General features: G+C 48.9%; 1 protein-coding gene across 5 annotated transcripts in view; it reads right to left on the reverse strand.

The window, feature by feature from the left end:
• Positions 1-341: 341 nt before the first annotated feature.
• The window catches only part of LOC111853452 (protein kinase C iota type-like), a 30,968-nt gene continuing 18,981 nt past the window's right edge, over positions 342-12,328 (reverse strand). For 3 of the 5 annotated variants that reach the window (XM_023830356.2, XM_023830355.2, XM_023830354.2), the window contains exons 2-18: positions 8,859-8,980; positions 8,668-8,757; positions 6,356-6,406; positions 5,576-5,661; positions 5,027-5,164; positions 4,858-4,915; positions 4,632-4,684; positions 4,263-4,442; positions 3,854-3,951; positions 3,645-3,731; positions 3,048-3,183; positions 2,875-2,962; positions 2,520-2,645; positions 2,357-2,436; positions 2,086-2,175; positions 1,645-1,760; positions 342-1,558 (exon numbers count right to left, since the gene is read on the reverse strand). In XM_023830356.2, coding sequence (XP_023686124.1) covers positions 1,471-1,558; positions 1,645-1,760; positions 2,086-2,175; positions 2,357-2,436; positions 2,520-2,645; positions 2,875-2,962; positions 3,048-3,183; positions 3,645-3,731; positions 3,854-3,951; positions 4,263-4,442; positions 4,632-4,684; positions 4,858-4,915; positions 5,027-5,164; positions 5,576-5,661; positions 6,356-6,406; positions 8,668-8,757; positions 8,859-8,973 — 1,680 coding nt within the window. In that variant the 5' untranslated portion in view covers positions 8,974-8,980 and the 3' untranslated portion in view covers positions 342-1,470. Of the gene's footprint in view, positions 1,559-1,644; positions 1,761-2,085; positions 2,176-2,356; positions 2,437-2,519; positions 2,646-2,874; positions 2,963-3,047; positions 3,184-3,644; positions 3,732-3,853; positions 3,952-4,262; positions 4,443-4,631; positions 4,685-4,857; positions 4,916-5,026; positions 5,165-5,575; positions 5,662-6,355; positions 6,407-8,667; positions 8,758-8,858; positions 8,981-9,206; positions 9,765-12,094; positions 12,236-12,328 lie in introns of those variants that run through there. The other 2 variants (XM_023830352.2, XM_072711451.1) reach the window with 2 other exon arrangements.

Genomic DNA, 12,328 nt, shown 5'->3' on the forward strand with positions numbered 1-12,328 from the left:
TATGAATAGATTACTGGAGTGTGTACGCTTTCGTCACCATGCCTGTAGAGGAGGGACTTTTATTGGCACTGGAGTGGGAGAGATGCCAGGGAAAGCCCCCTCGGCCGATGGATAAGCTCTGTTACGGTTACTCACACACGTCTGTCCCGCATCTGGCGCGTTTACCATTAAAAAGGGAAGCTGTGAAGTACCCCGCGCATGATTCAGCGGCCTTGCCGCTTCGAGGAAATGCTAGAACACGCAGCCTTCCCAGCAAGATGCTGTCCTGGGCCCACCGGGGACCCGTCCCACTCCCTTAAGTGATAGGGATCAGTGATACAGACATGATAAGCACAACATGATGAAACGCGAGGAAAACATGATCCGGCTTTATTTAAAAGCACCGTGCAGTGTACAAATTGGCAGATGCAAATGGCCGTCTGCGGTGAGTTATTAGCATGCTACCATGGTTGAGCGCAGCAAAAACAGTGTAAGAGCATTTGTTTCTTGTAGCTAAGGAAATATCTGTCTTTTTAACGGAGATTACTGGAGAAACCATTAAACATCTTTCCCTTTAACTGGTATGAACGTGTAAGCTTTGCTCAGTAATGCATTTACAGGGCGGCTAGACCAGATAAACCACCCAAAAGCCCTGCTTATGTAACCCTCCCACCCCATCTCTGCCCTGAGAATCACATTACTCAGACACAAAGGGGGGTGGGCGGTGGGGAGACAGATTCTCCTATAATTTGGAGGATGTTACTTTTAAAATCCTCAGTGTTGCCAGGTAACCGTACATGTAAAGGAAAATAAAACATTAACAGAAGAGTACCTTAAATATGAAAAGTACAAAGATTAAATATACAGCATGAATTAAAGAGTGACGATACATTACATCCTGTTGCATGAAGTGCTCATTGACCAAATATTTTGCCTTTTTTTTACATGAGATAATGCCTTTTGGTCCACTGCAAAGGGAGAGTCCAACTACCTGTGTTTCCTAGGTGAGACGTATATACACATTATGGCAGTGCTCAGAAGCTCGGAGCCTATTGGGTCTCTGCAGCCTCCCCACCGCCATTGGCTCAAACTGTAATATCATTACATTAATCCAGCCCAGGCTCAATGCAACAAGTCTCTTTGTCCTTAGAAAACAGAGCCTGGCTAGCAAATTCAGATGCAGTAACTCCCTGACAGGCACCCTGAACCCCCCACAGGGAATAAATGTGCCACACACACACCTTCCCCTTTGTGCAGTCACACGTCCACCCTGAGTAGGTCTGATTACCCTGAATTCCCTGACATAAATTACAGCAAAGTAGACATGGTTACGGATGCCTCAGTGGAGATCACATGATCAGTTTGGCCGTTTTTCCTCGGAAGGGTAAGGCCGTTTGTGTGGATGTGGAGACAGAGATGGGTCTGGAGGAGTAGCTCACTGGTCACTATATCCTTCGGCCTCTGTCCAGCCCCCACCAGCCAGCCATCCAATCAGACACACTCCTCAGCTGACATCAGCAGAGGGTTGATGTACTCGAAGCCCTCAAACTCTGATTGGTCGATTTTCCTGAGCGTGTCACTGAAAAAAGAGCCAAGAAGGGAGTGGGTCAGTGATGAAGGACGACTTTGGGCAGTCGTTAGGGCAAGGGGTCAGGGGTCACATACTCATCATCCGGTGTGAGCTGAATGGGCTCGTTGGTGAACTGCGTGTCAAAGTTGTCCAGGCCAAACTCCCCGGAGATGTTAGGCTTAAACGGTGGCATCACCTGCTTCTGGCCCATCTAGAGGTCAGCCCAGAGACATAGCAAGTTCAGGAGACTCGGTTTTTTGTTCACCAGCAAAACACCTAGGTCTGCAGTGACTGTGTTATTATGAGTAGTTATCTTAGGTCTCGTGCATTTGAGGTTGGTACGCTAGCTATTACACCCTCTAGTGTCACACTCATTACATTACAGACCTCAGGCCCAGAGTCTGGCAGTCTAATCTTTTATTAGGATTTTGATGCGGTGCCCCTATAGGCAGACGGGTGCACACAGGCAGGGAGCTGTCAGCCTTGGGGAAAAAGTGTAGAAGTAGAATCTGACCCCCATGGCTTGAGGCACTCACTAGATCCCAGTCCACATTGCGGAAGAAGGGGTGACCCATGATGTCAGCAAAGCCAGTTTGAGGATGACAGCCAAGGCGCTCTTTGGGGTCCTGGGGGTGGAGGGCAGGGATGGGGGGGGGTGGATACAGAGACAGGGAGAGTGGAGAGAGATCATCACTAACCTGCTACAACTGCTACTGATCTCGGACAACAGTATCTGTTGAATTCGATCATCATCAATATTATCATTAAAGTTAAGCGCTTGGGAACTGATCCAGGTCAGCTTGTCACCTTGTTCAGGAAGCCCTTTAAGACACTGGCAGCCTTGACCGACAATGACCTGGGGATCCGGATCTGCTTCTCCAGGATGACTGGTGGGAACACAGAGATGGGGGTGAGTGTGACTTGCAGGGGGCCTCGCAGTGTCAGCCTCCCAGCCGACCGTGGTCCCCACCCTGGAAGAGGTAGTCCTCTGTGTTCTGGTCCGGGTTGTCGGAGCTGCCAACAATGTCGAAGGGGGACCGTCCTGCCATCATCTCGAACATGAGCACACCCAGCGCCCACCAGTCCACACTGAAGCCTGCAGTACACGCACAGGGAGACACGCGTGTAGCCATGAAAACAGCCTTGCTGTGGCAGGAATCGACCAGTCCAAAAGCAACAAACTGGTTCAATGTTCTTAAATTGATCTTAATGGTGTGGAAATGCTCACATTAGTACACAAACACATGGACACACATGTACTCACACAGACACACATGTACACACACACAAAACACACACATGGACACACGTGTCATGCCACCTACTGTAGTCCTCCCCCCTCAGGATCTCTGGCGCAATGTAATTGGGGGTCCCACAGAACGTGCTGGTGGTGTCACCAGGACGTAGCCCCTCCTGAAGCACAGCAGTGGTCAGTGTTAATGCTGAGAGACAGACACAGACTCACTTGTAGGTGGCAGACCAGCCCCCCACCCATTACCTTGCACATGCCGTAGTCTGTGAGTTTGATGTGTCCTTCAGAATCCAGCAAAACATTGTCAAGCTTCAGGTCCCTGTAGATGATCCCTCTCTCGTGCAGATAGTTCAGCGCCAGGCTGATTTCTGCTGAGTAGAACCTGACCATGAGGCAGGACCTGGCGTTAGAGACACATCCCATACCCAATCCAGGGACTGTATGCATCCAGGATTTGCCATACCCGATCCAGGTGCCGTGCGCATCTGGGATTAACCACCATACCTGATCCAGGTACTGTACATATCTGGGACAACTAGTACCCAATCGAAGTAATGCACAAATCCAGGAACAGCCTTACCTGATCTACGACTGCATTCATAGTACCCAATCCAGGCACCTAATGCATCTGGGATCGGCTGTACCCTATCCAGGTACAATATACATCTGGGACAACCCGTACCTGATCCAGGTACCATAAGCATCTTGGATCGGCCATGCTCAATCCATCATGTGGGATGAGTTGTACCTGATCCAGGGACCGTACACATCAGGGATCAGCCATACCCAATCCAGGTACTGTACACATCAGGAATGACCTGTACCGGCCCACAGAGCTCTCACCTGGCATGCTCCTCGGGGAGTTTCCTCTGACGCTGCATGTGGAACATCAGATCTCCACCGTTCACGTACTCAATGACGAAGAAGAGCCTGGGTGACAGTCACAGGTGGTTAGGGAGCACGGAGCCGGCATGTGACTTCGTCTGCGTGTCTATAACAGAATGACAGAGCTGCCAGCACAGACATCCCAGGGACAGTGTACACATACATACCTGCTCTCAGTCTGGAAGCAGGAGTGCAGCCCCACCAGGAAGGGGTGGTTGGAGGCCTGCTCGAAGACGTGCTTCTCCGTCTGAACCCAGTCGATGTCCTGTGTTTGGGGGAGTCATCACAGAAACACGGCACTCAGTCACCAGCCGGCCACAAGTGCCGTTTCTGGGTGTAAAACGTTTCTGGATGAGCAGGTGTGTGAGAGAGGGAGGGGAGGGAGAGGGAAATGTGGAAGCCGTGAGAGAAAGCACAGCTGTGAGAGGTGATTGGCTGTGTGATTTGAAGCTGTGAGAGGTGATTGGCTGTGTGATTTGAAGCTGTGAGAGGTGATTGGCTGTGTGATTTGAAGCTATGAGAGGTGATTGGCTGTATGGTCTGAAGCTAAGAGTCAGTGACATTGGAGCTTCTTGCCTCGTCGTCGTTGACCAGCTCCTTCTTCACCACCTTCATGGCGTAGATGCGCTCTGTCCTTTTCAGCTTCACCAGCAGCACCTTGGCATAGCTCCCGCGCCCGATAACACGCAGCAGGTCGAAATGTGCCAGCCCCAGGCTAGAGGGTGCCTTCCTGATGTCCCGGCTGCTACCCGCCGCCTGGAGAGGCAACGACAGATAGGCAGCTAAGGAACACTGGGACTCCTGATCACCTTTCTGTTCCCTATCTCAGGGAAGGGCATGGCCATCTTTAGCTGGCCAGTCGGTGTCCTTGGCTTGAGCGAAGAGCCAATCTGGTTATGGCAGAGCAAGCGAGGTGTCTCAGGAGAGAAGGAGGAATCCACTCACCTCCTTGTCCTCTGGGGGATTCAGACTCTCACTGGATGACTTCAGCAGAGGGCCTGCAGGGAGACACAGAGGGGGGCGGGGGTTTGGTTACGATCACTATGGTATCAAGACAAACTCTACACACAGCACCCAATCAGTGACCAGGAACACAGGCTTGACCTCTGACCACATTGTGACCCTCTTTCTCTGTCTCTCTCTCTCACACACAAACACACACATGGAGTACCTGGCTCAAGCTGCTCAGATGATAAGGGTGCGGGTTCCAATGGACCAATGACTGGATCCTAAGACATAAAACGAAAGCACAATCCCTTTCACAGTCCTCACAGATTGTAAAAGACACTGTCCATTTTCACAAACATGAAGCAACAATTCTCTCTGGCACACAAACTCACCCGGACCATCAGTCGACCGCACTCGACTGTGACCAGCTTGTGGCAGCGCTTGTGCACCAGCAGCTTGCACGTGACACACTTGTAACCCTGTCGACCAAGGCCCCATATACGGTCCGTGCAGATGGCGCAGTGGGCCCTCTGCACAAAGAGAGACACACAGCAGGAAGGAGTCAGCATGTTGACCAATCAAAGAATACAGAGAGCAACAGTAGGGAAAAGTCAGCATGCCAACCAATCAGGGAGTAGAGAGAGACACACAGCTGGGAGGAGTTAGCATGTTGACCAATCAGGAAGTATAAAAAGAGAAACGTAATGGAGGAGTCAGCATTAAGACCAATCAGAGTACAGAGACAGACACAGCCAGGAGGAGTCAGCAAGCTAACGAATTAGCCTTCTAAAATCAAATAAAATCAAGTAAATTAGGCTCTTTACTGCTGGAAACCCCTGGATCAAAGCTGAGGTGACCAAATCCAGCCTAGGGTGTGTATGAAGGCTCCAGACTCCTCAACAGACCCCCCATGTCACGTGGAACACCGGAGACCAGAATACCCTGTTAAATCTTTTGGCCTGGAAGGTATGTCCATTGGCACAGTACAGCTTCCTCCAGCGTCTGGCTCCACGCCGGTAAATGGACTCTGGGAAATGGGGAGAAAGAGAGAGAGGGACAGAGATTAAGAGATTTCCTCAGACGCGGCCACACATCAGAACACCTGACGCACACGCACACACACACACACACACACAAAGTCCAGTATTAATATCTTTATGGGGATTCTCCAATCATTTCTATGGGGGAAAACCCTAATCCCAGCTATAACAACATTAACCCCTACCCAGCCCAAGCTTAACCATAAGTAACTAAACAAAATACATTTGGCATTCGTAGTTTTTTGACTGTATTTCTTGTAGGGACAGAAACAATGTCCCCACAAGCTAAAAAGTTGTAAGTTTTTATCACACTAAAGGGAAACCTGGTCCCCACAATGTAATAATTATTAAACCATAGAACACACACACACATATGCAGAGCACACACATACCTGTATACACACACATATGCAGAACACACACATATACACACACATACACACACACACACATCCAATATGCACCTTACTGAGGGAATCACAAAGATGGAGGCATCAACAGAATATCCTTCCCCACCTCCCCAGCGGCAAATGGACGTGAAAGAACAAGACTAAACAAACGCCAGGAACCAAAACAGTCGACTTGATGGCACCTAGCGGGCGGCGGCCATGGGCAGTTTAACCCTTCAGACTCCCTGCTTCCTACGTTTAAAGGAGGAGCCGAGTTTATGAGGGTACTCACTGTCCTCTCCTGGGCACGGCATGCCTGGCTTCTCAGGGACACAGGGGAAGACTGCGGGGACACAGCCAGTGGTACAATCAGGCAGCAAGGCAACAAGTCACAGGATGACAGTGTCAGAGAAATCAATCAGTTCTACAGTGATGTGAAAGTAACGTGACAATGTAATATAGTGTAATGTAACAGCGTAATGTACACAGAGTAATGTAGCGATGTAACACCGTAATACAGCAAAGTAATATAACAATATAACAACAAAATGCAACAGCAAAATGCAACACAGTAATGTAATAATATACCAGTAGAATGAAGTGGAGTAAGGGCCGGTTTATACTCTAGTATGAAACGTGTGCATTTATGTGTGCTGTCGCTACGCAAGCAATGTTGCCACTCATACTTGCACATGTAGTTTATGTCAGTCTGGAGGATTAAAAGTTATGTCGACCAGGGGGCAGTGCGAGAAAACCATTGAGGCTGGCTCCTTCGCTTCTGGTCTCACTTGTTTGTATGAGGTTGTGGCATGAAATGTTGTACATTCTCTGCCTCCACTGCAAGTTGCTAATTTTATAATACTGCTACAGCATTCTTTATATTCTAACCACTGCTCCACGTCGTATGTATGACTCTGTCATGTATTGCTTTACTACCTCATGTTCAATGTTGCATTATTTGTTGTTAGATATCTCATAGCAGTTAGTATTTCATACTTAGTATTATGGCTGCATGATATTGGGAAAAAATGTGATAGATTTGCAATATTTGTAAAGCAAAAATAAATTCAAAATAAATCAATTTCTCACAAACACATCTGAGTGATTTAAATGGCTGAAGGATGAAAATGATTATGATTGGCTCAGAGAACGCATGCAGCACTCATGTAAAAGAAGTGCCAGTAAAATTTTAACTAACGTTAAAAATAAAAAAAGTTTTGTTTCCTATATCAATATAAGTATTCTAGCAAAAATAACCCTCCCCCCCTCCCCGATTTTGCCAAATTTTATCACCTAGATTTCTAAATAACTGAACTGTATTGAAAATGCTGTACACAGATTCACACAATAGTGCTCAGAATATTTTTTCTCTTGCATCTGAAAATATTCAGTTTTGAATATCTTCCAGCCACTCATTCTTAAAAAATAATCAGATCCTACTTTTATACTAACTGTACCATATATAAACACATATTCCTGCAAGAAAAGGTGACCATACTGTCCCCAAGATTTTCTATGGTAGTGCAAGTTGCGTACATCTAGGGTTAACTCCTTGCATAGGTGCACGGACAACGCATAGGAACATAAGAACATAAGATATTTACAAATGAGAGGAGGCCATTCGGCCCATCAAGCTCATTTGGGGAGAACTTAACTAATAGTCAGAGTTGTTAAAATCTTATCTAGCTCTGATTTAAAGGAACCCAAGGTTTTACCTTGTACTACACTAACAGAAAGCCTACTCCATACTCTAACTACACGCTGTGTAAAGAAGTGCTTTCTCAAATTCATTTTAAAATGTTCTCCCGCTAATTTCCACTTCCACTCCCGCTAATGGCCACAAGTTCTAGTATTTAAACTAATATTGAAGTAGCCATTTGGCTGAACATCATCCAGACCTGTTAGAATCTTATATACCTGGATCATGTCCCCCCTTAGTCTCCTTTGCTCGAGGCTAAACAGATTCAGCTCAGCTAACCTCTCCTTATAAGACATTCCTCTAAGACCAGGAATCATTCTCGTAGCCCTACGTTGAACCCTTTCCAAGGCAGCAATGTCCTTTTTAAGGTATGGTGACCAAACCTGCACACAATATTCTAGTTGGGGTCTTACCAAGGAATCATAGCATCACCTCCTTTGCCTTAAACTCCACACACCTAGAGATGTAACCCAACATCCTATTGGCATTTTTAATTGCTTCCCCACACTGGCGAGAGTGGGACATGGAAGCATCAACATACACACAGAGGTCTTTCTCAAAATCAGCTACCTTTATTTCAGTGGAACCCATAAAATATCAGTACTTCATATTTCTGCTCCCTGCATGGATTAGCTTACATTTATGTTAAATTTCATCTGTTAGGTATCAGCCCAGCCGAGTCAAGATCCCATTGTAGCCTCTGTGCTGCATGGAATCAACACGGAAAATGCATTGTGACCACGATGCGTACACAAATGCGTTGTGAGCATTGAGTATAAACCAGCCCTAATGCAACAATGTAACAGCAAAATGTAGCAATGTAGTTTAACAATATAAAGCAAAGTCACTCCCCCTGTGCTAGTCCTGTGTCCCAGTGGCGGGGAGGGGGGGGGGGGGGTTCTCACCGTGGACTGTGAGCTCAGAGTCCTTGTTAAGCTCGTAGAGCCGCAGCGCCTCCTCCAGCTCCATCTGGGAGGAGACAGTGCAGGGGTCTCCTGCAACATACACAAGCGACACCATCAGATCGACTGCCGCTTTCTGCTTTTCAGGACACAGCACCCCCTGCTGTTCCACAGGCACATTGCACCTTCCTCACCCTCCTCATCAATCCACTTCATGGTGAAGGGCTGCTCACTCTCCATGGAGCACATCTCACGCATTCGGTCCTGCAGGCCCTCGTAGGAGATGGACGGCTCCAGTTGCGTGATCATGATGTCTCTGGGGAGGGAGAGGCACATCACAGCTTGCTTCTCTGCACCCCTGAGAGTGGAGGTGCAATTCTAACTCTCAACAATTGGTGCAAAATAGCAAACATTACGTTTTAAGAATCTTCTGGAAGGGGATGTTGCTTGGCCTACCAGAAAGACATCCTCAGCTGAGGCTAAAAGGTCTCCACGTCAGATTGTTTTTACCCGAAGCGGCTCACAGGCCATTAAACACCTACCCAGCTGGATGTGCACCTCTGGAAGTGGCTCCCCGGATACAGTTCAGAGCCACACAGGGCTTAAAACTGTGACTCAGCTTCAGATGCCGTTAACAACCTAGTGGGAGTCCTTAACCAGGACGCCCCCTACCTGCAAGTCGAAGCAAGCACATGTAGGGGTCGGTTAGCCTTACCCCCAGGTATGGCAGGCCAGAGCAGAGTGAAATCACTCAGAACCAGCTCTCTGGTCACCAGCCGTCTTGCTTATTTATCCGCACTCTGATTTCTGATAGGGTAACCATCTTTACCAGCAGCCATGGGTTGAGTAACAAGGTCATCTGTTGGGGGCGGGGCCTGCAGGTTGACACATTTCTGAAGGCATTTTAACCCTGAGCTTTTGTGATAGCTCCCCCGGCATTGTTCTGGAATGTGCCATCACTGGGGTCAATCCGCCAGCCCAGCCGTATAAAAGAACCAGCGCGTGCGGCTTCGGGACTCGAGTCAGCCGGCCTGCCCCGGGCGCGTGCCATCTGCCGGGGTCAGGTCCCTGTCGTCACGGGAGACGGCCGCCAAGCCACCAGCTGGCTCCGGATTACAACTGATGCCAGTGGCCCACTGGGGGGCGCTCTTCCGAAATGCCAGATAGTGGCTCCTGCTGATTTCTCGAGTCCCGAGCCAAGCAAGAATGGGGCCAGACGTGGCTGAATGGGGACAACAACGGTGGGATTGTTTTCACATGACAAACACAAAGCCTAATAATGAAGCTGTGTGGCAGCCCGGTACATGGTAGGTTCCCAACCCACCAATTACCCGTAGATGTGTGGATTATTATGAGCAGTGAACTTCAAACTGGAAACACACATTTTACTTCAGACACCCAGAGAAAAAGCAGCAGTGACAGTGTGGCCCAGCTGGGCATTTTACTGCCAGCCGCTGTTCCAAAGCGCAGCTCTTAATGAAATGCCGTTCAAGTCTCGCCTGCACCCCCCCAAAGCTGCACAAAGTCGATCATCCATCTGCCCCATGATGACTCACACTCTGCCCCTGAATCGCCCCCCCCTCACCCCGCTGCCAGGGTGTACAATCTGCCAAACAAGGTGCTATTCCTAAATTTGTAGCAACAGGTGTTTGGCTCTGTAGAAGGTGACGCTGCAAGTGCCTGGGTGGGTGGGGAGCCGCAATGTATTCTGGTTAGACAACAAAGTCACAACGGTGAGAGGGTGACCAATTAGCAGACAGAGGTGGAGAGGGAGGGATGGGGATGGGAAGAGAGAGAGAGCGAGAGAGACTGGCTGTCATCGCTCCTCACGTCGCAGCAAAACGTGATGAAGCAACATGTCACAAGGGAACCCGAGCTCCCGGGAGTGCGGGAAGGGCGGGGCACCAGCATCGGTGCCGGCAAGTACAGGCAGCGCGAGGCGGAGCGTCACGTGGGAAAAGGCTCCCGAGCCCGACCACAGCGGGGATTTGCATTTTGCTTCAGCTGTGAATGAGGCATCACGGACGCTGGAAAGGCCTCACCCGGAGGAACATTCCAGAACGGGTGGCATGCGGGGTGGCCTCTGCCTGCGGGGGGGCGCCGTGAAGAGGCAAAGATCAACCGATCCCCACATGCTCGCACGCAAGCATGCATGCACACGCGCGCACACATACACACACACACAGCTCAATAATATTTAAAGAGCTGAAACATATCAGATGCAAACATTCCTAAATTACTTCTACAACAAATAAACTATATTAACAGACAGTATATCAAAATCGATCCTGGGTACCTGATGCTAACAGTGTGTTTCACAGTTGTGCTTCTGGGAGCAGAAGTACATACAGTACATAGATGAATGATTCTTTACCAAATTGTTGTTTGTAAATTATCTGACTTAGGCCTACTTAGGTCTATTATTCAAAGCTAGCCTAATGAACATAAATTACTTTAAAATTCTACTGGCATGTTGGCAGTGGGTAAGGACATTATTAAAAAGTTTGTGAGAATATTTCAAATTTTTAAAATGCATTTTAAAGACCACAGTACGATTGTCTCACAGTCATATAGAGCTCAGAACAGGTTCGACAATAACGCAAGTCCAAACAAGAAAACATGAACATCCAAACCACAAAAATGGTAAATTGGATCAAAAGTGAATTCCCAAATCTGGGAAGCAGGAGCAGCCCGGATGGGTTAGCTCTGTCACCTCTCGCTGCAAGGGCTGCAAGCTCAAATGCTACCACTGATCGCTGTGTATGGAGTTTGCGAGGTTCCCTGTTACACTCCAACGACATGCAGTTTGCCAAACTGTGTGTGTGAACTGTGTGTGTGTAGGTAAACTATAGTTTGTAAAGACACAGTTAAAGCTGTCAGCTCCGTAGTTAGCCACGTGCTTCTTAAACTGAGCAGAGTCGCAGGCAGCCCTGAATGTCAGCCTGGTGTTTAGACAGCAAACCTGCACCGGACACGTACCGTGCCCTGGTAACCGATACCCTGTTTCTGCCGTCGTTATTGTCTGCTGCTGATATTCCTCTGTTAAGTTACTCTTAAATGGCAGCCTGCGGGAGGCTCGCGCATAAGCGCCTCATTGTCCCCAGTATGTATGACAATAAACTTGAACTTGATCTTACAAGTGGCCTCTCCTGTGTGCAAAGGCAGGGTGAGGCTCCGATCGCACCTACGGCACTACATAACAAGCACACTAAAGAGGAAAATCTATATCCCATCATAAAAGTGTGAGTTATTCGAAACCCAACCAGGAAAAGTTGGCGGTAGCCGGGATTGTTTTTGTCGCGCCGCGGGGGATGCCGCAACACGGCATCTCGGGGGCTCTCAGCCCCTCCAGGCAAAGTTCTCCTGCGCCCGACAGAAAAGTACAGCCTGCTTAAAAACACCGGTTCCGGACGCCGGATCGAGCACCTACCCCTGGTAGAAGGCTTTCACGCGGACTTGGTGAGCACTGTCGCCAGGATGGGACATCGTGCTGTCCCGCAGCGTAGGCATCGCGGGTCGCCGCGAATCCCCGATTACTTCTCTTCTTCGCAATTTGTCCGGTGCCTACCGTTTCCTTACACCGGCTGGAAGCTGACCGTATAGCCGACGGATCCCATCAAAGTCAGCGCGGACCCCTGCGGCTGCTAGGTGCGCCGATCCCGAG

This window comes from Paramormyrops kingsleyae, chromosome 4 (assembly GCF_048594095.1).
Source record: "Paramormyrops kingsleyae isolate MSU_618 chromosome 4, PKINGS_0.4, whole genome shotgun sequence".
Lineage (NCBI taxonomy): Eukaryota > Metazoa > Chordata > Actinopteri > Osteoglossiformes > Mormyridae > Paramormyrops > Paramormyrops kingsleyae.